Source organism: Cololabis saira, chromosome 1 (genome assembly GCF_033807715.1).
Source record: "Cololabis saira isolate AMF1-May2022 chromosome 1, fColSai1.1, whole genome shotgun sequence".
In the NCBI taxonomy this organism is placed as follows: domain Eukaryota; kingdom Metazoa; phylum Chordata; class Actinopteri; order Beloniformes; family Belonidae; genus Cololabis; species Cololabis saira.
In genome coordinates this window covers 21,876,138-21,899,045 of record NC_084587.1, presented here as the reverse complement: position 1 = coordinate 21,899,045, position 22,908 = coordinate 21,876,138, and the positions used below count along the sequence as shown (strand labels likewise).

Sequence of the window (22,908 nt, the reverse complement as noted above, 5' to 3'; positions counted from 1 at the left end):
AATTGCGCACGCAATCTTAGTTGATCACCCGCAAAACACACAACAACAGCACGCGCAAACTTTTTCAGTGCACACGAAATTTAGTACTCTTTATTTAGGATCTTAGTAAATCGGGCCCCAAGTGTTTTTGGAACTCCTGCCTCTTTGTCTCCTGCATCTGGGTCCTACTCAGCCACACCGTGCCACCTGGAAACTAAGTCAGAATTTTTTTTTTATTATTTTTTTTAATGGTCTTATTATCAGAAAGAAAAAATATTGTCATCCAAAAGGTTTATTGGGAGTTTACTACAGTGCTTGAGTGATATTCTGACAACATTTATTTTTAAATTTCATTTCAGATGATAAACCCCTGGATTCAGCGTGACCACAACTTAATAATTTTATTTCATGCTATTTCTTTTTACTTTTTATCCATCTATATACTATACCCGTTAACAGGGTCATAGGGCTTCACTTTTTTAAAGCTCCCGTATTTCAGCTGTCAATAGAAAAACAATTATTATATCTCAATCTCTCAAAATAGGTCAATTCTGAGAGTGAGTCAGAGGCATGTGGGCGTTCAGGGACAGTGGAGCGAGACATCTGTTGCTGAGGTGAATGCTGAAGGCTACTGCGCAGTTATGAATGAAAAGCCTTTTCTCTTCCAATAATTAGGATGATCTCAAACTCTGCTGCTGTGAAGAGGTTTGAAGAGATTGAGCAGTCCATTGCTATCTACTTCTCCAGCTGATGCCAACCCTTAAACTTAAAGGGGACCTATTATGAAAAACAAGTTTTTTCTGCTTTAACATATATAAAGTGGTCTCCCCTCAGCCTGTCAACTCAGAGAAGGAGGAAAGCAACCAAATTCTGCAGTGTCTGTACAGCCGCCCGGATGAGCCGTCCAGTGTGATGTGACTTCTACGAGCCGTTCAAATTCTGCTCCCGTCGTTACGTAACGACGGGAGCGATGCGTGAAACCACGCCCACAACTAACTCTGGCCGGAACAACAACAACTCCGCCGGCCAGAGCTTCCGCCATTTTTTTCGTAGCGGTGTATCGTGATGGCGTCTGTTCGAGCTAGACATGCGAATTGCTCTGTTGTTGGTTGTAAAAACCAACACAAGCGATGCTTTGTGCCCTCCCCTGCTACGTGTCATTCAGGCAGCCAATCAGCACAGAGCCTCATTATCATAGCCACCCTGCCCACTCAGAATCCCTCATAGATAATGAGGTTAGAGAATGGGATGATAAAGACATGGCTCAGAGGCTGAATTTCTGATTTATTTAGTAAAAAAAATCAAAAGCTTGTTTTTAAGACATTCAAGGCCTGTTTAAAATAGGTATTAGATGCCATTATAGGTCCCCTTTAAAGAGGATGTGTTTTATTTTTCACCTTTGTTTCCATTACCAGTGGTTTGAGATTAGTGTGTATGACAAAATATGTGGTCTCAAGTTTAAAGAGGTTAAACTGAATTAGATAAAACTCAATTTGCCCTTCAGTAGCCAGATATCCAAACTGCTCTAAGTGGTGACTATTGTTGTTTGAAGTATCATTGATATCACTGATGCAGAGTACAGACCCAAGAACAGAGTACCTCAAGAACAGCTGCAGAAATACCCCCCCCCAAGATATTCAGGTTTTTGTGATGATAACGTCACAGTGTGAAAGCTCTAAATAGAGAAGACAACAGGATGGAAATAAGATATTTTTTCCCATTTTTTCTTTTTTTTTTCCAATTGGACAATTCAAATAGTTATTTTGTTGAAATATTGTTGATATTTTTTTTCTAAAGCTTACAAACCACTCATAAGACAGCTTTTATTAAAAACATCACTTTTCAGACTAACCAGCCAGTGCGGATATTAAATCGTCCTCTGAAGCGTTTGCTATAAGACCTCCCATAGTCCTGCACCGTTTTAACTCACAAACACCATCTCTATCTTGATGGTTTGTACACGGTCAGAAAAATCTGAGAAAAAGAACAATTTGCAGGTACATTTCTCTTGCATGACTTTATTAAGGGCGCCGTTTTCTCTTTCCAGACAGAGCAAAAGTCTTCCTCCCACATTCAAATGAAAGCAAAAACATTTTCCTTCCTCGCTTGTTTGACCATTTTCCAGGAGATTATCAATGTTTCACCTTCAGTTGTTTCTGCTGCAACTTAGTGAGCAATTTCTTCCTTACTGAAGTTCTGCAAATGAAAAGGAGTAGTAAACTCTAGTTAAAGCTCCCGGCTTTCTTGCATTCCGCTGCAAGCATGCAGATAAGGGCATTAGGGCTTTTTCTTTTTTTGTTTCCAGTCACTCCATTGCTACTATTACTCCCTGCAAAAATGAAATAGGGGCTGAATGTAAATCTGTTTTTTTGGGGGGAGGGTTGTTGAACTAATTTTCAACATTCTGTCAAAGAATGTGGGCATTACTGCTGTACAATAAATTTGGAATTAAAATATAGAAAATAATAAGGGTAAGGTGAACAGGACAGGGTTCATATATCTTGGTCTGCATTCCAGTCAGCTGTGCAGACACTGAAGTAGGCAGACCAAGAAAGGAGGCCTTGAAAGATGAGAAATGCCTTATCTATGGCAGACACTTTTATTGATTACAGAATTTAATTTGTCCTTCATACCTGGTGTGACTTTTGAAGACTTTCCTTCTGTTCTCTTGCATTCTTAGTGGCAAGCTGAGCTGTCACTGTAGGTTCAAGCCATTCAGGTTGCTATTTGTGACATTGAAAAAGAATTCCTTCAACAAGAATGTGATATTTTCTACTTTGTCCGATAAATCAGCATAACGCTCTCCCTTTCTTTCCCCCCTTGCTCACAGTGTTCAGGAACCCAGTATGCAAGGTGTACAGATTTCAGACAATAGACAGCAAATGGATGCTTGTGCGGGAACAAATGGAAGAGTGCACTTTGTCATTCAGCATCCCCAAACAGCTGCTCTCGCTCTACATCCAGGAGGACATGAGAAGGTACGTTTTCTTCATCTTTTGGTTCTCACTGATGTTTCGTGTTGAATCAGTTAGTTCATTTGTGTTTTGTTCAAGCAGCAATTGAACAAACAGTGGAAAATTATCAACCATGCTAGAGTTAAAGTTGTTCTTCTTTTAATTATATATGTGCAATCTTAAGTAACCTACTTAAAAAGCTAGATGAATAAAATTAACATTACCCTTTTTCCTCCTTAGGGTAATAATGTAACCTCTGCTCAGTTGCACAGATTGCAGGTTTTTTTGGGCCAGTTCCAATTGCTGATTTCATTCCGACCTGCCTAATTTCATAGACAACAATTTCTGATACGCACAATTTTCTGAGACCTATACCAAGTCAATATGCGTAAAACAATGATCCGCCACAGCAACCCTTACAAATGGAAAAGAAGAAAGAAACTGCTTTGCTTTATTAGTCGTGATTGTTACAACCTCAATTCAGACCTTTTCATGTGTTTTTATTTCACTTTAGAGAGCTTGGACCCAAGATATTTTGTGTTGTAACCGATCAAGTTTATCTCTTTTGTTAATGTGCATGTCGAGCTGCATTTCAGACCTGCAACGTAATCCAAAAAAAAAGAAATTAAAATAATTTGGCGCTGTAAAGCTTTCACCATTGTGTATTGTAGCTGTTCCTTCTCAAGACCCCTGAAAGACATTCTGTTATTGTGGATATCTGCTGATGAGTGTGGTTCTGGAATATCTTGTTAAAAATGCAAGAAAATGGACATTTCAGGAAAATATTTCTCTTTAAAAGCAGCATATGTTACACTAAAATGACAGAGCATGCTCTTATGTTATTGCTGCCATCACAGAAGTGTAAATAGTTTTTGCAAAGCTCACTGATACAACCCAAATTCAGACACAGACAAATAGATTTATTTATTTGATGTTTTTGGAATATTGATTTGTTAGTTCACAGCACATATCTGATATGTTATGCTCTGACTCAGAAGCCTCTAAGGCTGCAGACGTTGCCTCAGCGGCCTAGGTTAGCAAAGGATTTATTTATTTTGTTGGGTTTTTTTTTTTTAAATACTAAAGTTTTAAATACTTTTGAGAATTTTATCTCCAAACAAAGCGTTCCTTTGCCCTTGTCTGGTTGTATTAGTCATTCATGAATGGTGGTTCTGGATACAGTGCCTTTGCCTGTCACATGCTGAGTTTCCTCCAGTTTCTCTGAGTGATTCAAAGAGTGATGCTCTGTGGAAAGAGCATGTGCGAGTCAGTATTTCTGTCAATGCCACTGTGAGCATGGCGTGTTTACTTTACAGAAAAAAAAAGTCAGATTTCTCTGAGCTCGATGTGGCTGTCACTGGACATAGCCACAGCGGAAAATTGTCCAAACAATCAATATATCCCTAAAACAATGAGATTCATGTGCTGTGGTTACAAAAGTGGGGGCAAACGAAAAGAAGGAAGGAAAGCCAGAGTGAATGACCAGCTGCTGTTCTCATGTTACCGTCCACAACTGAAGTAACGTACAGTAGAACATCCAGCGGCACTTCAGGCACTGGACCTCATGCATATGTGTGTGTGCCTAAGTGTGTGCCGCAACTGCTTTTTACTGGTAATTTATTTTTACAATTTACACGAAGGTTAAACTTCTAGGTCAACTTTCCTGTCCATGTAAAATAAATGGGACTTCTGCTTCTAAGTCAAGAATATAAATTTAATATATATATTTTTTTTTTTAAAGTCTCTCTCAATTTTAATGAGGAGAGGAGAGAATAACAGAGAACGGTTGTTTCAGTAGTCTTCAATCGTGCGTTCCCAAGTGCATTAAAGAGCTCCTCCCCTCGGGCTAAAGCAGCGTTTGTCGAGACACATCCATCTGCAACTGGCCTGTTGTCCCTAACAACACGTATCAAACATAACACTCAAAAGAATACAGTCATAACGCACTCACATGGCTTCACATTAACCATTTTATGCTCTAATACAAATAACAGTCACAAAAACATGCAATCAAAGACTATGACCAACTGTGTAGTAGGAGGAGATGTTGCAATCATTGTGCACACTGTGAGCTTCACACAGACACACTCGAGTACACGCTCACATGCTGAAACATCCACACAGCTGCAGTCTCTCCCTACACCACGCACATTCACATGTATGCACATACACACAGGTGTACAGAAACATCATCGAGCGTTATTGAGTGATTTACCACAAGCTTTGTCATCAGTTCACCTGTCAAACTGATGGGATGTTTAAATTCAAGGTGATCTGCTCTGCAAACTGATCATTTAAGTCACAACTGAATTTAGAGGATGATTATGGATTTTTTATGAAATGTCTTATCTGTATAATACAGCTCATAAACAGGCATCAGGCTCCAAACCGTGTCTTCCCTGCACAATGTCTATTTATTAGCAGGCATGTGCACTGTAGATCTACGCTGGTGGCTTAAGCACCTTTCCTATAATCCTCTTTAAATGTTGTCTTTTTCCACAGCGCTTCTCCATTTAGCTTTCATTCCGGCAGCCAAGCTCTCGGTTGTGCTAGCTCAGGGTTTTTAATGATTCAGTTGGTGCTGCAAAGTTGTGAGTGCAGCAGTGGATGGTGGGTGGCTTAGTTTGCTTATGCTCCTCGGTAATCACGGATGTTTCTTCCTTTTGTTTGTTAGCTCCGATGTCTAAACTCGTCCTCTAATCTGAGTATAAGAGCACATTTGTATCTCATTTTTCTTCATCTCTCCAGAGACGATGCTTTGGCTCCTGCTAGTATCCATGCCCATGTAAAAAATAATGAATCTGTAGTTAGATATATATGGGTGAGTAGTGGATTACACCCCAGTCATTAAAAAACTTTGTTTTTTTATCAGTGAAGGAAGAAAAAAATCTTCCTGTTTTTATGTCAAAGATTGCAGGTTGGCGTGTTAAAATCAGTGTGTGACATTTTGATGTTTTGTTTTCACTTGTTCTGTGTGTGTACAGCGCATAGCTGAAGCCGCACTGGGTGTGCTTGTTTGATGGATTCATTTTTTCAAAACAATCAGAACATTTTTTTTATTTTATGTTTGCTTTTCAAGCCTTTCTAAGAAGTTGAATTAACTCTGGATAAAACTTACTGTATTTTCTTGTACTTAAAGGAGACTGTAATATACTGTAGAAAGATTTCTTTAACCAGTCCTTTGTGCGAGTCAGTTTCAGTTCACTCTTTAATTGATCATTGTCACTTAATTTTACGATTTCATTTGCAAAGAAACCTTTGAAAATAATAGTGCACAGGCAAAATGCCAAACTACAGATTATCATGTTAGTAAGAGAAATCCAGATACAATTACGCCCTATAGCATTTACATGTATTTTTCTCTTTGAACAGAGCTGCAGAGCTTAAACATAGCATGACTTGCAGGATAATTACAGATGTTTCTTGTTTGGCTGCAAAATGCAATTATATTACTTGGTAAAAGATCATGCAGAACAAAAAAACAAGCTCTTTTATTATTGATAGGAAAGTAGAACATTTTTGAATTCTGTATTCTGTAATTTCAAAAGCTGTTAACTGGTCATTTAGGAGAAATTACTACTGTGCAGATGATCAGAATCCTGTTCCCAAAGACTATATTTAGTTACTGCAAATAACTTTCCATTGTTAAGCAGCTGTGCCTGAAGTGTAGTGGCTATCAGAGTAATTAAACACTCTTTCGTGTCAGGGGAGCAGTAGGTGGCGACTTAATGCCTTAATTTAAAACATTAGTGTTTGGTGCATGAGGTCGCGGTGGTATTTTTGGGTGGTGATGTGATGCAGGATTTCTCTTTTTTTTTCCCCCCAAAAATATACCATGCCTCAAAAAAAGTTGAAAAGCACTGCTCTAGCTAATAACCAGCCTATCAAGTGACAATGGAGTGATTTGATGTACAGGTAGTGAAATGTGTGAGAGGGATAGTCTAAAGAAATGGATTAATGTTAACGATGGCGCTTGGTGAGGACTGTTGCAACTCTCATGTGTCACATCACGTCTTATTCAAATCAGACAATCTAAAAACATTGCCCTCTTAATTTTTCAAAAGTGCTTTTATGGTGCAAGTTTCTCTATTACCCCTTTTCCACCAAACCGATTCTAGGGCTGGTTCTGGGCTGGTGCTGGTCACACAACTCGTTCAACTTGCAAACCAGCTGAGAACCGGTTTGTTTTTCCATAGCTCGGGTGCTAAGGGGAGCCATGTCATTACGTCACTGCAAATGTCAATTACGTTGCTGTAAACATCAGTTACGTCGCTGCGTTGGCGCAAAAGTATAGGCCTCAACAACATATTTGCTCTAATACGGACTTGGTCCATGTAGCACCCTTCGTGGACCATATCACTAAAAGACAGGTTGTCTCCTCCAGAAACCACAGCTGCTTTGCTGCATCCATATTGATTAATCAATTATTTGAAAATGTCGCTGTCTCGCAGTCATGCTATTGCCGTTGGTCTTAACAACTCAGCCCCCTCCGCCTACGTAGGCGGTTCTTTCCTCTAGCCCAGCAAAGAGTTGGTGCTACCTTGGAACGGTTTTTTTCTGCCAGTTCTTTGTCAGTGGAAACAGAAAGCCCAGTTCCAAACTCAGCACTGGCCCACACTTGAAAGTGTGAGTAGAAACACTGGGAACAAAAAAACATGCATGTCCTGCTGCCAGTTCGTGTCCTTTCCTCAAAGTAATGTGGTATAAGTTTCCTTTGTTGGGAAGCTGTCTATCATTGTATTTCCCGAGCATAACCAACTTATAACGCTTGCGGAGTGTGTTGACAGAGTCACTCAGCATGTGGCACCTCTCTGCTTATAGCTTCTTTCAAGCTCCCTGCTTGCTTAGACTTAGAGAAAGATAATAAACTGTTTCATTTGTGATTTACCTTTTTTCCCTTCTCTTCTTTTTCTCTATGTTTGTATGTATCTTCTTCTGTCATTTGCAAATGTGCTACTCAATGTCTACCCATGCACACAATTTGGTTCACTTTTCTTATATAATGCTTACCAGGTGAACTTTTAGTTTTTTTCCTTTGATAAATCAACAGCTTATTGGCTGTTACACAGTCTCAGCTGGGACTGGAAGGTTAGCTGAAGTCCCCACAGAGGACTAATTGGTGGATGGATGCATGAATACTTTATCTATCTATGTATTTTTAAGAAACCCAGTCCTTTAAAATATTGACTACTCGTAACTTTTTATCATGAGATTCCCACACACTCCCTCGTCTACCTGTGGGGTTATTTTTAATCATCATCCGCTTTGTATTTCAAAGTGATCTAAAATAATTTACATGAAAGAAACAATAAAATATTCTACTGAGACGGTCTGCACCCACTGATTTATACACAAAAGTATATTCATTGCATTATACCTTGAAGTAAGTATACCTCTCTGTAACAGTTAGTTGAACCGTTTTTTACGCACGTACGCTTTCACCTGAACACATATTATATATTGTATGCAACATATCTGAGCCGTGATCAATAAGTACTGATGCTGCTATCATGAAAGCAATGCATATGGCAGAGTGATTGCTGCCCTGTTGAGAACATAAACATCTTTATTATCTTTAATATGACTACAATTCATTTTCAGTGGGTGCTGGAGGGCAGACTGATATCTGTACATCTTTGTATTTCCTTTTTTGTGCAAATAATCGGGCAAAGAAAGAAGCTGGAGATTAGCTCCTACACCAACACAGGCACAAATAAACACACTCATGCTGAGCCACCATTATTTTCTACAACCAGGAGCAGAGGTGATTTTGCCTTCAACGTGTTTGGACATGTTTGTACATTGCGGTATAAGAACACAGAGAGGTGGGAAGGTATTTGATATGGTTGAGTGAATGAGTGAACCCCACAAGCTTAGGTTTATGAAATGTTTTTTTCTGTCTCAGAACAAAATGCTTTGAAGTACTGTGTCTACAAATGGACCAGATTCATTAAAGCAACCTTGAACACAGGTTTTACCAGGACTGTTAATCATTTTTCAAGCTCTAACAAAAAAAAATTAATGATTTGAAGCTGAAAAGCATAAATGTGATTCAACACTGCTGCATTACTCTTCTCTCTCAAACTGTTTTGTACCGTGTAAGCGTGCAAGGATTTGTGGAATTTGTAGTGATTATCTCTTGATATGCATTATAATCTTAATGTTCATCACAGATCTGTGTTTGTCTGCAGGGTGCAGGATCTGAGGGAGTTAGGGGAACTCTCTCCTCACTGGGACAACTTAAGAAAGGAGGTGATGGCTCAATACGGAGGAATAATCAGCTCCTACCAGGAGACTTTGGCTGAACTGGACAAGATTACTGGTATGAATACGCGCATGCATATACATTTGTATTATTGCTTAGACATGCATTCATGTAAACAGTTAGAAATACAAATGGTTAAAAAAGCCCAGATATTTGGTGTTTATGAGTGCTAATACTTTAATATTTTACGCTAATAGTGTGTTTTTCTTCTAAAATGATGCTTTGTTCCTCAAGTATTAGTCAAGTACATTAAATTACAATTATTTTTAAAAACTAGCTGCATAACTTCTTCAAAAATCAGAGTTTACAGTTTATGAAGCCAGTTTACCTTTGTGATGTGTTGCAGAAGTACGTGAAGGAATGAAGCCCTGTCAATAATGACGGTAATCATTTCCAGTGTGACCTCGTATTGATATTAAAGAAATATATTGTTCAATGAAGATCATAGAAATTAGAAATGAGAGATGGAGAAAAATAATTACTTTTTTGGTGATTTGCGTCAATGGCACCTTAGAAGGAGGTTGCTGTCAAAGGGTTTCCATAGCAACACAGGTCTCATCATGGACAAATGGATTGTGTCTGTACCATTGTGCTCCTCCGTGTTTTGTTTGAGTGAACCTGGACAGTGCACATAAAGACAGGACATAAGTTAACGGCACCTGCAAACAAAAACACACTGGATGCAAATATTCGTTACACAACTTTTGTAAATGTTTTACATCATAGGAAGCACTTCTCATTACTTTTAAACATTTAAAGCAAGCACTCTTTTTATACGTCGGAAAAGCAACAGGTTGTACATCTATTTAATTTGTTTTTCTGCTCCAGTAAATTCATAAAATACTACAAATTACATCTTATTATGAATCACAAAACTTCATGAACTGAACAATCACCCTGCATTTGCTGCTTGCTATAACTTGACCTCACAATTCTTTAGCTTTCTATGAGCTCGGGAAAATTATGGATGGTCATTAATTTTTATACACATTTGCTCTCATAGTCTTGATGAGATATTTGCCTGTTCCTCATTGCTTTGACCACCTGAAAAGTAATATAAAGAGATCTAAGCCTGCTTGCTGCCTAACTGAGCTCTAAGGAGGTGGATGTTGAGGATGGTCGTCCCTCGTCCGGCCCAGGTGCTGCAGTACATGCTGGATAACCTGCCCATCTCCCTTCTTATCCAATCTCGCTTTAACATTTGCATAAGTGAATGAACTGCTGCAGATTAACTGCTGATAGTTACAGTAATAGGATTTGAGGTTTACACAAAAAGGGACAGATGAGCAAAGACAGAGATGACACAGAGTAAAACCATCATTACCAGAATAAATAAATGGCAGCACATGAAGAGATTGAGCATAATTTAATACACATGCATGCAGTATACCACAGTAAACCTCTTCTAGTCAAAATGCTAAAACTTTGACATTTCTCAGTTGTTAAGTAAGATAACTGATAAAAGAGTAAACCAAATAAAATTATCCCACTTAGCATTTTCTACAATTTCAGTTTCTATAACTGGTTTTGCAGGTGTGCTCTCGGCTACGAGCACAGGATTAATTGTGCATTTATATCACAGCTGAAGTCTTGCACCTGTAATTGAAGGTCATTGCTGAGCCAGGAGATTGTTATGCGTCATGTCAAACTAGAGGTGGGCGGATCACTTTGGTCATTTTTCTATTTCCTCAAGAGAAAGAGAAAACAAAAACCTTGCACATCTTCCACTTTCAATGATGCGCTGATCTCAACAAACCCATCAGATGTCGTAGTAAGCAATATTATTTAATCATCCCCTCTTTCATTGTTTACTAGCCATGAATGAACACACGGACATAATCTCATTATGAGGACATTTAAATTACCTCCACTTGTGTCGTCTCTTCTCTGCCAGCTATCACATAATTGGAGGTTTAATATTTCACAGCTGGGACACCTAAAGCTTGAGGCCAAGAGCTGAATATTTTAACCCGAGAAACGTTTATATGTGACAGAGTTATTGTAATAACAGCTGTAATACAGCGATATTGTAACACAGGCATGTTGTACATAATCTCAGCGTTATCTGTTTGAGGAAGGTTATGTGTCTGCAACCTGGAAGTTTTCTTCCTTAGAAGAAGGTTTTCATCCTTTTTTTGTTATCATGTCTTTGGTTTAAAGTAATGATTGCAACGTAAGAAGACGTATTGGATTTATTTTTTTTATTTTTTTTTTTTATTCCTGTCAGACATGACTCACTTGTCCAATTCAGTCTCCTCTCCGACTGATTCCCCTGCTCACACAGCATGCGTCCAATTCTCCTCTGTGTCTACACATGCTGGAAGTGTGGATCGGTTAATAAAGCCCGCTGTGCCCCCTAGCTCTATGACACCATAATGATGAAACCCTTAACATCCCTAAACAGACCTACATTGATCCAATAAACCCCTATTTCTTTCTTTTTTTCCCTCAACACTGGTCGATGTAGTCTCTGGTCTTTCCTCTTTTTTTTTCAACTCGTCCTCAGGCAGAGCTTTTTAAGGACAGAGCACATTGGCGGCTTGTCTTCTGAAGCAATGAAAGGAGCAGAGAGAGGTGACTAAAAGCGGAAAAAAAAGGAGCAGGAAAGATTAAAAGATGAGATAGGGGCTAGATGATGGTCAGTCCTGCTGGCATCCTGCCCCTCTTTCACAAAGCCAGCCCACCTGGATGTACAGATGGGGATCTGATGCGGCTAATTCATCTAACCCACAATGGTCACAAGCTTGATTAGCCTGGTCCCCAGAGCTGCACAGCTGACTGCCCACTGAGCAGGGATGACAGCGTAGCCAGCGACTTCCATGTTACCCTTAGAAACAGCTCCTCCTCACACAAAGGAGACCAATTAAACCGTATCTGAGTTTATGAGGCAAGAGATTTTATTAGCCAGTTAGCGACATGGCTCTATTGTTGTGTTAAAAGTTTCAGTCTATAAACTGAAATATAGTATTTTAACAGTTTCCAGGGCTCCAGGTGTTGAATTGGACATATAATGAACAGAATAAAAATGTCGATGCTTCAGAGCAAAGTTTTTTTTGGTCTTTTATTTTATGGAATTGAGGGCGATTTCTTAGATATTTCAAAGGATAGTTCCAGGGCATTCTCATGTGTCACAGGCAAAACAGAAAGGGACATGGAAAAACGCAGGGAAGGACGCCTACAATTCAGAGCAAAAACACAGCAAACTCAAATAGATCAGAAGCTTGTAAGCGCATATTGGTTTATAAGCACGCTATGCTTGTTTTTGTCATCTAAAAATAGCCTAATTTGTGAAATCATATTAAAGCCTATTAAAAATGTTTACTATATAAAAGGAGGTCATCCCTCTCCTCCTCCGCACTGTCTCCCACCCATCTCCTCCAACATCACATCGCTGCAACATCTACTGACTTGGAATTAAGTCTTTAAAGCGAATGTGCTGTCTTCTGAAGCTACAGTGAATGAACAGTATGTTAGTGGCAATCTTTCAGAATTAAGTTCCGAAAGCTCCTTTTTTACATCGGCATCCCTCGGGCACATTGCAGGGCCAGATCTTTAAAACGTTTCTCCCCATCGCTGTGCTGTTAAAGAACTTTGACCCAGAATTGCTCCGCTTGATGGTCATCCTCAGATTTCCTCCTGGAAATTGCGACTCCCGGATCCAGGAGTCCCAGATCACTCGTGTACATTTTCATCGTCGTCACTGGAACTAGCTGCTTCCAGGAGGAACATGCGGACATCTGGTCTTGATGTTTGTTTCAATGGAGATGTCAAGTAAAGTCTACCCAACAGTCGTAGGATTTTAGCTTGACAAAAGGTGACAGGACTTTCTCTGATGTTGACAGCGGAAGGGCTGCAGATGGCTGGGGGAGTTGGATCTCTACCTTGATAGGTTCAAACAGGGGTTTTGAGGGCCTTACAGCGCTGATCTGTTCAATACAGAACTAAAAAAGAGTCAATAAATCTGAATGTGACTTAAAAATGTAGGTTTACATATATAAAAATACATAAATAAAAAAAAATAAATAAATGACCACATAAATATGATTTGAATTTTGCTAGGTTTTCGTCATTTGTTGTTATATTTTATATCTCATAAACATATCTAAAAATTTTTTTACGATCACACTTGGTTTTCATGAAAAAGGCATGGATAGCTCTTAAAGTGATGATTCCAGATGTGCTTGTAGATTGCATTAATCCTCTTGATGTGTTTTGATTTAACAGTTATTTCTTTTGAAAAGAAAGCAATTTTTTGCATTTGTTCAGCTCAAGATAGTGTCTGAAAGCAGATTTCAAAAGATGAATGTTGTAGTGATGTGCTGATAATGAAGTCGACGGGCCTTTGGTTAGAATCAAAGGATCAGGGGACGGACCTGGGATCCAGCGAGCGCCAACCCTGATTTAACCTCCAGATTGTCAGATGGAGGACAGGCGTTGCATTTCCTAAACTGCTTCGCTCCTTTGTCACATACGTTATTGGGCACAGCGAGAATAATTAATGAACAAGAATGGAGCGAATCCAGTCTGCGTAGTTTAGCTCTCATCAAGGAGATTTATGTCACTTGTCAGATGTAAGAGCTGGGAACTGTCATTTTAGTCGTTACGGGACACTTAACATACATCATAAGACAACATATAGAAGTCAGTATGTGCACCACCTGCAGTTTAACACTGCTCTGACACAGATAAGTATTGCAAATAACTCAATAATTATTGACATTTAAACTAATTCATCACAATGATGCCTTGAACTTTTGGAAAAGATATTACAATTTCAGTTACTCAAGACTTTTTGGTGGTGTAGCTAAGAAAAGCATTATTGTTCAGTGTTACTCGCAGATATGGAGAGTTTTTTATTTTTTCCTGGACTGGGGCAGGGGAGCCGGGAGCCAATATCCGCTGTTTAAAAGGAATTTGATGATGGGTTTCCTGCATCAGCAAGGGCAAAACTGTTAAAAAAGAAAAGAAAGATGTGTGGATATAATGATTTTCCAGATCCTGTGTGGGTAGGCGGTTAAATTTAAGTTTAAGAACCTTTATCAAAAGGATTGTAATCTTTAATAACAAGTAAACTTAATGAGAAATCTTTACAGCATTGTCAAAATCGTGAGGTAACCACGGCAACGACAGCGATGCTCTCAGCAAATGTAATACCAGCCTTGTAAATGACCAATAAAATTGTTCTTACTTTAACTCCTTGCCCAGTGGGCAATTTATTTTGATAGGTGATTGCAGAAAACATCTTGAAAAACTACACCTATTGACACATCAACACATAGATGAGTTACTAATTTCACTAAATTTCACATTACCGTTTCAATTAATGACCTCTATAACAAAATGACTCATCACATACGAGTTGAAAATGATCAAACTTGCACCAAAACAGTTTTTATGATATTTTATTTATTACTTCTTCATGATGCAACAGACAATTGAAAGGATTTTGTCTTAAAAAAGGGTTTTGTTTAAGGTTTTGATGTCAAACTGGATTATCACACTTTGTGATATTAAAATGTTTGTTCCCCCTCTGTTCATTTAAGTCATCCGAAGTACTTTTGTTTAAAGTAAATTATCTGTACAAGCAAACTTTTCAGTACTTCTGAAACTCCTTCTGTTGCTTGATTGTTCCTGAAAGATTAGCCTTATCTTTAAAAAGTTAATCAGGCTTATTTGAATAAACAGTTAGAAGTGTCAGATTGTTTTGCAAAAAAAAAAAGATTTACAGTAATTGGATATTTAGCTATTGTATCTATAATTACTATGTATTCTTCAGATCAAGCTAAATCTGATACAGTGCATGTCTTCTGTAAAATGGTTACTTTTGTGCGTACACTGTGGTTAACTAACTATTATTGTTAGGCTGTGACTTGGGAGACAGAGAGGTTGTCCTCTAACAAGATGCTTGGCTGTTGGATTCCCATTATATCCACGTCAAAGTGTTCCAACACACTCCTCTGTGTTGTTGAGAGCTTTGTTGATTCCAGATAATGTTATAATTAGCATGGCCAGCCTTTTTAAATTATTTTCCTCTTCGATACAAAGGATTAATCTGGTTCTGCTAGATTCAAATGCTGTACAGCAGAGAAGGAACTCTGGTGAATAAATATTGTCAGTTTTGTAGTTAAAATTTGTTCATCCAAGGTGTTTTTAGTAATTCTGCAGCCATCTTGGGTGTTTCAAATAGCGGATCTTGGATGCTCATGTATGAACTCCTGCCCTGTTACAAAGGGTTTGATCCTTTCTTGGGATTCTGCTTAAGTGACCTGGGCCAACTCTATTTCAGTGCTTTGAAACTGTCACTTAATTGGCTGTGATATATTTTGTTGTTTTTTGAGATTAACCACCTCCTTAAAGAGCAAACTCTTACATTGGACATAATGTAGCAGTGACGTCATAAACCTGCCCACACTTATACTCCTTTTCCATCGAACCAGTTCCAGAGCTGGTTCTGGGCCAGTGCTGGTTCTGGTTCACAACTCGTTCAACTTGCGAACCAGCTGAGAACCGGTTTGTTTTTTCATAGCTCGGGTGCTAACGGGAGCCACATCATTACGTCACTGCAAACATCAGTTACGCCGCTGCAGACCTCAGTTACGTCGCCGCAAACATCAGTTACGCCGCTGCATTTGCATTGGCGCAAAAATTGAAACGACAACAACGTATTTGCTCTAATACGTACTTGATCCGCGTAGCACCCTCCCTGGAACATATCGCTAAAAGACAGGTTGTCTCCTCCACAAACCACTGCTGCTTTGCTGCATCCATATCAATTCCTCGCTTATTTGAAAATGTCGCCATCACGCGGTCATGCTATTGATGTTTGTCTTAACAACTCTTCCCCCCTCTGCTTACGTAAGCCCAGCAAAGAGTTGGCGCTACCTTGGAACCGTTTTTTTCTGGCCCGGGGCCACTTCTTTGTCAGTGGAAACAGAAAGCCCGGTTCCAAACTCAGCACTGGCCCAGAACTGGCCCTGGAACCAGTTTCGGTGGAAAAGGTGTATTATAAAGGTTCAGCTAAATCTGCACTGCAGCTTTCAATTGAATTGTTTTAATTTAAAACAGAAAAGAGCAGAGCATAACTAAGGGTGGCAAAAATATATATCATGATTCTAAAAAAATAAAATCACAATTTTGATTTTATCATGATCTTAAATTGAAAAAATAGAAACAGACAATTGGAAAAGTATTTACGGCTCAGCAACTTGTACCGCGGGTCAGCTACTTTAAGCAGGCATTTGAACCCCTCGTTTTCTACCGTCTTCAACGGTACCATATCTTTTGCGAGATAAAAGGTAACAGCTTACCTCTTTCCATCGCTTGCTTGACTCGTCATATGGAGTGCCTTTGTCAAATGCCTGTATTTATGTTGTCTGTTTTGGTCTCATGCTAGCTGCTGCCTCCGCCTGCAGCGCCGCCGGGCCCCTCGCTGTTTGACTCTCAGCATACAATACTGCTTGGGGTGCTACAATACTGCTTCCTCTTCAGGGGATTAAACAGATCCGTTGAGTTACCACCCAACGTGCAAACGGTTTCTGTGCACACTCTGCAAATTACTTTTGCTTGAGCTTTTTCACTTGCTGAAAATCCAAACTAATTCCATATGGAATTTTCTTTTTGCGAACAACTCTGGCTTTCAGCCATCGCTCTCCACGCGCTACCGCTACACACACAAACAAGGAAGCGAGTAGGAAAGCGCATCACTGCCCGTAATTCATTTGATTGGTCGGTCAGGTTGACGACGTCAATACGATCACTGCAGTTTGAAAGATCATCTTCACGTTGTAATCCTTCACGATCTAATACCGTCAGATCACCCACGGGGGGGTGGCCCACCCCTACGCAGAACAGAGGAGAACAGAACAGCTTTACAGTCACTGCAACCAGTACAGCCAAATGGAAAGGTGGCGGACCCTATTAGGTTAAAAAACAACAAAGATAACTTGAAGAATAAAACATAAGTATAAGAAATGATATTAAAATATAGTGTAATAAAAATACAAAATAGATAAATACTTAAAACATCTTATAGTAAACACAAAACCAGCACCATTCACATTGCACATGGTCCTGCTCTCGCACTTTTAACGCATTGCACCTTTCATGCAATTAAACAGTGTTTAGTGTAATTATGGCTCTTGGGTAAAAACTGTTCATCAGTCTATTTGTTCTGGTCTTTAAACGCCTGTAGCATCTGCCAGAAGGTAACAGCTTAAAAAGTGTATTTCCGGGGTTGGATTGATTCCTTGAGGGTGCGCTGTGCCTCCCCGAGGCACTAAGAACTGTGCAGGTCCTCCAGGGATGAAGGAGGTAGCCAGTTATCTTCTGCAGGAGTTTCCAATTCCGGTCCTCGGGACACCCTGCCCTGAATGTTTTAGATGTTGCTTTGCATCAACACACCTGATTCTAATTAATGGTCATCATTAGCTTGTCATCAATGTCTGTAAATATCTGTTGGTCACACATCTCCTTCTATCGCGGTGTGCTGAAAGCAGGGTAGCATCTAAAACATGCAAGACAAGTGTTCCAGAGGACCCGAATTGGAAACCTCTGATCTTCTGGGCCGTAGTGACAACTCTCTGGGGGGCTTCCTTGTCTGCCACTGTGCATCTGGAAAAACCAAATGCAGAAGCAGTGTGTAAGGATGCTCTGTATAAAGCATTGGTAGAAGGACGCTAGCAGTCTCTGTATGAGGTGGTTATTTCTCAGTACTCTCAAAAAATTGAGTCTCCGCTGAGCCTCCGCTGTGCCTTTTTGATGATGGTTCAGATGTTGATGCTCCAGGTCAGCTTCCCCTCAATGTGCATGCTCAGGAACCAGAAGTTGGAGACCCCCTCCACACAATCCCCTCCCATGCACAGGGGCTTTCTTTCTGTTCTCTCTGCACCACGCAGACAGACATTTTGTCGTGCATATTTGTATCACTCAGTACGGAAGCAGTAATTTCAACAGTAAATCAAAGTCAACAGATGATCACAAATCATATTTATTATCTGACGCAGTCTGTCTCTGCATCTTTGTCTCTTTCTAGGTGAATATATGAAGTGATACAGAGATAAGCCATCTAAAGCAGTTATGTCAGAACTTGCATATACTTACAGCACAGTGTGTCTTTATATGATACACAGAGCTTTCAAATGGATGTTTTATTTTTGACACAAGCACAGGCATGTTTCTTTAACCTTTTCCATGGTAGCTATGCTTTTATTTTTGACCTGTGTCTTTGTTGTGCAGGTTGTTCATTCAAGCCAAGCTGCTGCAAAGCCCAGAAGTCTCTGGAGTTCATCCCAATAAACTTGCACACACAGAGGATGAGGGTGACATGCCCCAAAAAAACAGGTACTGTCACCATCACTTGTACAGGCTTCATAATGTCTTCGACACATGCTCAAGGGGAACTTGGTACAGACCAGATGTTGGATCTGTTTGCTCGTCCACTTGTGTGATTGTTTTCCGTAAGCTCTCGTCTCTTTTTGTCTCGACTTCTCCATCTGTCACAAATACTCAAAGGGCTTAGACAGGCTGTTTCTAGGTCATCACACGGGGTGAAAGGTAGACTAACCTGGCATTAAAAAAAAAATAGACAGAAGCGCTAATTAAGCCCTTTGTGTTTTTCCCGACGTGAAAACCTACACTGTGTCCTCCACCACTCCCCTCCGGCAGACTCTTATTGGCCTGGGATTGTCTGTGCATTACAGCAGCCAATTGATGCCTCTCTGTCTGCGAGTGGGCTCCATTTCAACTAAACGCTGAGTGATTGATGGGAAGATGAAGGCAGGAAAACACTGGGATTAACTGTCATTCTTTCAGCGAGGACCTCGGGGATGCCAGAGTAAATAAGTCAAATCATCACACAGTCTAACAACTCTGTTGAAGTGTCACTGTGCAGAAAATGGGAATAACCATATTACAACAAACCTTGGAGGAGTTTGTCAATTGATTGAACGACACTCAGATAATTAACCTCTGTGGGCCAAATTCACTCACTTAACTCACTGTCAGACAGTGGCACTGAAACTGAACGGATGTTTGTATATAATCAGCTCCTGAGATATGCACCCTCTCTCCAAGGTTGCATCCGCACTAGCGTGGATTCACTTTAAAACATGAAACATTTATTGTGGTTATATGTCTGGCATCCACACCCCTTCAGCAAAAGCAAACACTTTTGAAAACACATTCGCTTTCTGATTTCTTCTTCTAGGTCACAACAGATCCTTTGCTGATGTGTCAAGCCGACATCATATGAGAGAGAGAGCGAGAGAGAATATTGTAATAAAACCATTCTTCTGAGCATCACTACGACCAAGCAGCTTTGTCACTATTTTGCTTTATTAGGACAAACAACAAAAACTTAAATCACTGCAATCATTTATAAGGTTAAGCAACAGAACCCAGTCCATAACAGCTGCCGATCAATATCAGCTGCTCTGTTTTCCAATCTGATTTTCTTAAAATTCGCATTTCATCGGGTTTTCCTTTGAGATCTATATAGTGATGCTTCACTATGTATTTTCTTTTTGTCTATTGATCTTCCGAAAAACTTCATTGAGGGAAAATATAATATTTCAAATTCTGAGCAGAATTCATTTATTTTTTTGGCATGAATGGATTTCCCCCTAACTCCAAATAGACAGCTGTAAAATATTTACAGTCTGGGGAAAAAAGCGCGGCTAGGCAAAGATAAACTGAAAGCATTGTTCAGCAGGGTGTTTTGTTTCGTTAAAAAGGATTGCCGCTGGTCAAGTGTGAATGATTACCACTCATTTTCACTGCCACGATCGGTCTCGTCCTCTCATTTCTCCAACTCCTCGTTCTGTTGTTTAGTTATTGGGGAGGAAAAGACGGTGTGAGAGGAAGAGCGGCTTCATCGGGCTCAAATCAGTCATCGTGCTTGATGTTCTGAACGCCACAATTGTTTTTGTGTGTGCTCCTGCTGTGGGAGAACCAATTAAGAGAGAGCAGGAACCTGAAAACTCCAGGGGCCAAACTTGTGGCAGTCGAGCAGCTTTGGAACCCGTAACCGGAACAGTTAATGAAAGAAACGGTGGGCACTGAAGTGACGCAGCCCCAGCATCTACTGGTCCGTGGCGGCCCTGTCATTTATACTCAAGTGACGAGACTTGTAGGTGTTATCCAACATTTTTTCAGCAGTGTTTTTTTGTGCATGCAGAGCCGTGGATTGCTAGTTTCTCAAAGGCTTTCATTTGTTGCCCAGCACCGCCACCGCACACGAACACTTTCCTGCCTCATTGTTTCTTGATTTAATTATCAGCTTAATCTATCGCTCATTCCAAACAAAGCTTCTTTTAAGCACCTCTTGTCCTTGCCTCACCAACTTTGAAGGGTTTATTTACATTTAAAAGCTAAAGTCAAAATCTGAGTGAACCACAGTCAGTGTGGTTACTTGTACATCTAAATCAAGCTATTGGCAACAATTTAGCTAAGGATTAAACTGGAGATTCTGTGAAATCCAAGTATACATGTGTGAGAAGACAATCAATTATTGGGTGAGGTGTGTTCGACTCTGCGATGCTAGTCGGCGCCACACACACTTTTGCGTTGCCGTTCTTACAGTTAGTTCTTTATTGTTCGTCTTAATCTTCTCCTACTGTGTCGATATTCTGGCTGTCGTGGTGTCGTCAGGAAGGGGGAGTCCCAGGGCAGTCGCCAGCTCGGCTAAGCGTGGATTGCGTATCCATGACGGAATAACTCAGATTAGGTCCGCATTATCTGCCTTGATCTCAAGAGCTTCAGTTCGGTTTGACTACAGCCCAGCAAATGTGTATACATGGCTTTTAAAAATTTGATATCAGTTGGATTAAGGCAACAATTCGACTTTCTGTTAGTGCATGTAAACGTACTGAGTGATAGCTGTCCTTCTGGTTAAACGGTGTGGCTCGGAGAGAGGAATAGCATTACCATGATTACCAAGCAAGTAGGGAAATAATGTCACGGTGCATATTTAATGGAAGGTAAAGGCTGAATTATGCTTCTGCGTCACACCGCTATTTAGCGATCTTTTTCTGAATGGTTTATCCGACTTTTTCCAGTCACAGTGAATCAAAGAGATAAGGACAACAATTGTGCAAAAAAACAAAATAAAAAAAATCACACATAAACGAAGAAAAGAGCCCTGAAAGTTCACGACTGCTTCAAACCGGAAACCCGGAAATGTGTTGCTCAAACCCAAACTCAAACTTTATTTATTATTATTATTATTTAGCACCAAATCATACAATATAATTGCAACACATGGTGCTTTACATGCAGAATAAAATAACAATCAAAAACACAATTGGTTGCTCCCAAGCGAACCAATCACAGCGCTCTCGGTCTGCGTGTGGTCTGCGTCTCCTCGACGCGTAGTTACAATTTTCGGGAGGTGCACGTCAGTGACGGCGCAGGTGACGGCGTGTGTTCTGCGTCGACCCAAACCACACGCCGTAGGCACGGCGCCATTTTGACGCAGAAGCATAATTCAGCCTTAACGCTTCACATGAGCACATCTCAGAACTTCACATTTCGATTTGAACTAAAGCCCTGAAGCGGCTCCATTTATTTGAATTCTTAAATTATTAGTACATCCCCATAGTTTTTGTACAGCTTTGACTTGAAATTGGCTTCTCTGTAAATAATAATAATTTTTAAAAAAAATTAAATTTTTGGGAATCGCATCACTATCACCTCAAGGTGCTGTCAGCTTTCCAAGAGCTTGTATTATAAATACTAAAAACTATTGTTTTCTCTCTCTCTCTCTCTCTCTCTCTCTCTCTCTCTATATTTGCAGACGCCCTCTATGACATCATCACGGTCGGTGCTCCAGCAGCTCACTTCCAGGGCTTCAAGTGTGGCGGCCTGCAGCGTCTCCTAAGCAGATATGAAGCAGAAAAGAAGAGGTACAAAACAAACGTTTCCACTATGAAGGCTCAAACTTTAGCACTAGCACACTTAATTTAATAGAGGACACATGCTGACCAAACAGATTTGTATTGACAAAGAATAATTACTAGTGACGGATGAATTTTTCCCTGGCGCGTGCACTTGATTTGTAGGTCTGAGACAGTTACTTACTGGGTGTTTGAAATTAGCCCCGGGCCCCGTTGCCTCTGACAGCTCAATTTGACTGGAGGCAACGGGCGTAATGGGAAAGGTTGGTGGAGCTCTCCCCCACCTGTTCTTTTCACCAGCAACCATTTTTCCGCCATCTCAACTTGATTTTTCCCACTTCAGGGACGCTCCATAAATCTAGCAGGTCACTGTTGAATGCTGAAATTTCCTGAGCTGAGTTAATGAAATTAGTGCACAACCCTGACCACTCATTCTACGAAATTTCTGCAAGGTCTACGCTCACTGATGAATCATTACCTCAAATATTTTCAAGGAGAAGGTCCTTTCACACTGAAAGCTACATTCCATAAAAAAGAAAAAAATCTATTATTTCAGACTATTATTTAAACTTTTTGACGGTTGTTTTCAATAACAGGTGACTTTATATCCACTTGCTGGATCAAAGGGGCCTACGCCATTATATCACCTGCAGCAACTGGAAGTTCGCAGAGAACCGATATATCAATGGCTTTCCTAAACCTGAGATCAGCATTATCCTGCAGAGTTTGATCCATTTTCGCTACGAATGCAGGATGGTGTTGAGTGCCGCTGGAGCTCTGTTCATGGTGATTCTGACCCCTCGGCTTCCCATAGATTGCA

The 22,908-nt window shown here is 40.1% G+C and overlaps 1 protein-coding gene across 11 annotated transcripts in view; it reads left to right on the top strand.

Annotated features, from left to right (window-relative positions):
* inpp4b (inositol polyphosphate-4-phosphatase type II B) overlaps window positions 1-22,908 on the top strand; it is a 217,084-nt gene that overhangs the window by 140,124 nt on the left and 54,052 nt on the right. For all 11 annotated transcript variants that reach the window (XM_061718069.1, XM_061718074.1, XM_061718063.1 and 8 more), the window contains 4 exons: window positions 2,810-2,957; window positions 9,125-9,255; window positions 18,433-18,537; window positions 21,989-22,097. In XM_061718069.1, the coding sequence (XP_061574053.1) occupies window positions 2,810-2,957; window positions 9,125-9,255; window positions 18,433-18,537; window positions 21,989-22,097 (493 nt within the window). The remainder of the gene's footprint in view (window positions 1-2,809; window positions 2,958-9,124; window positions 9,256-18,432; window positions 18,538-21,988; window positions 22,098-22,908) is intronic.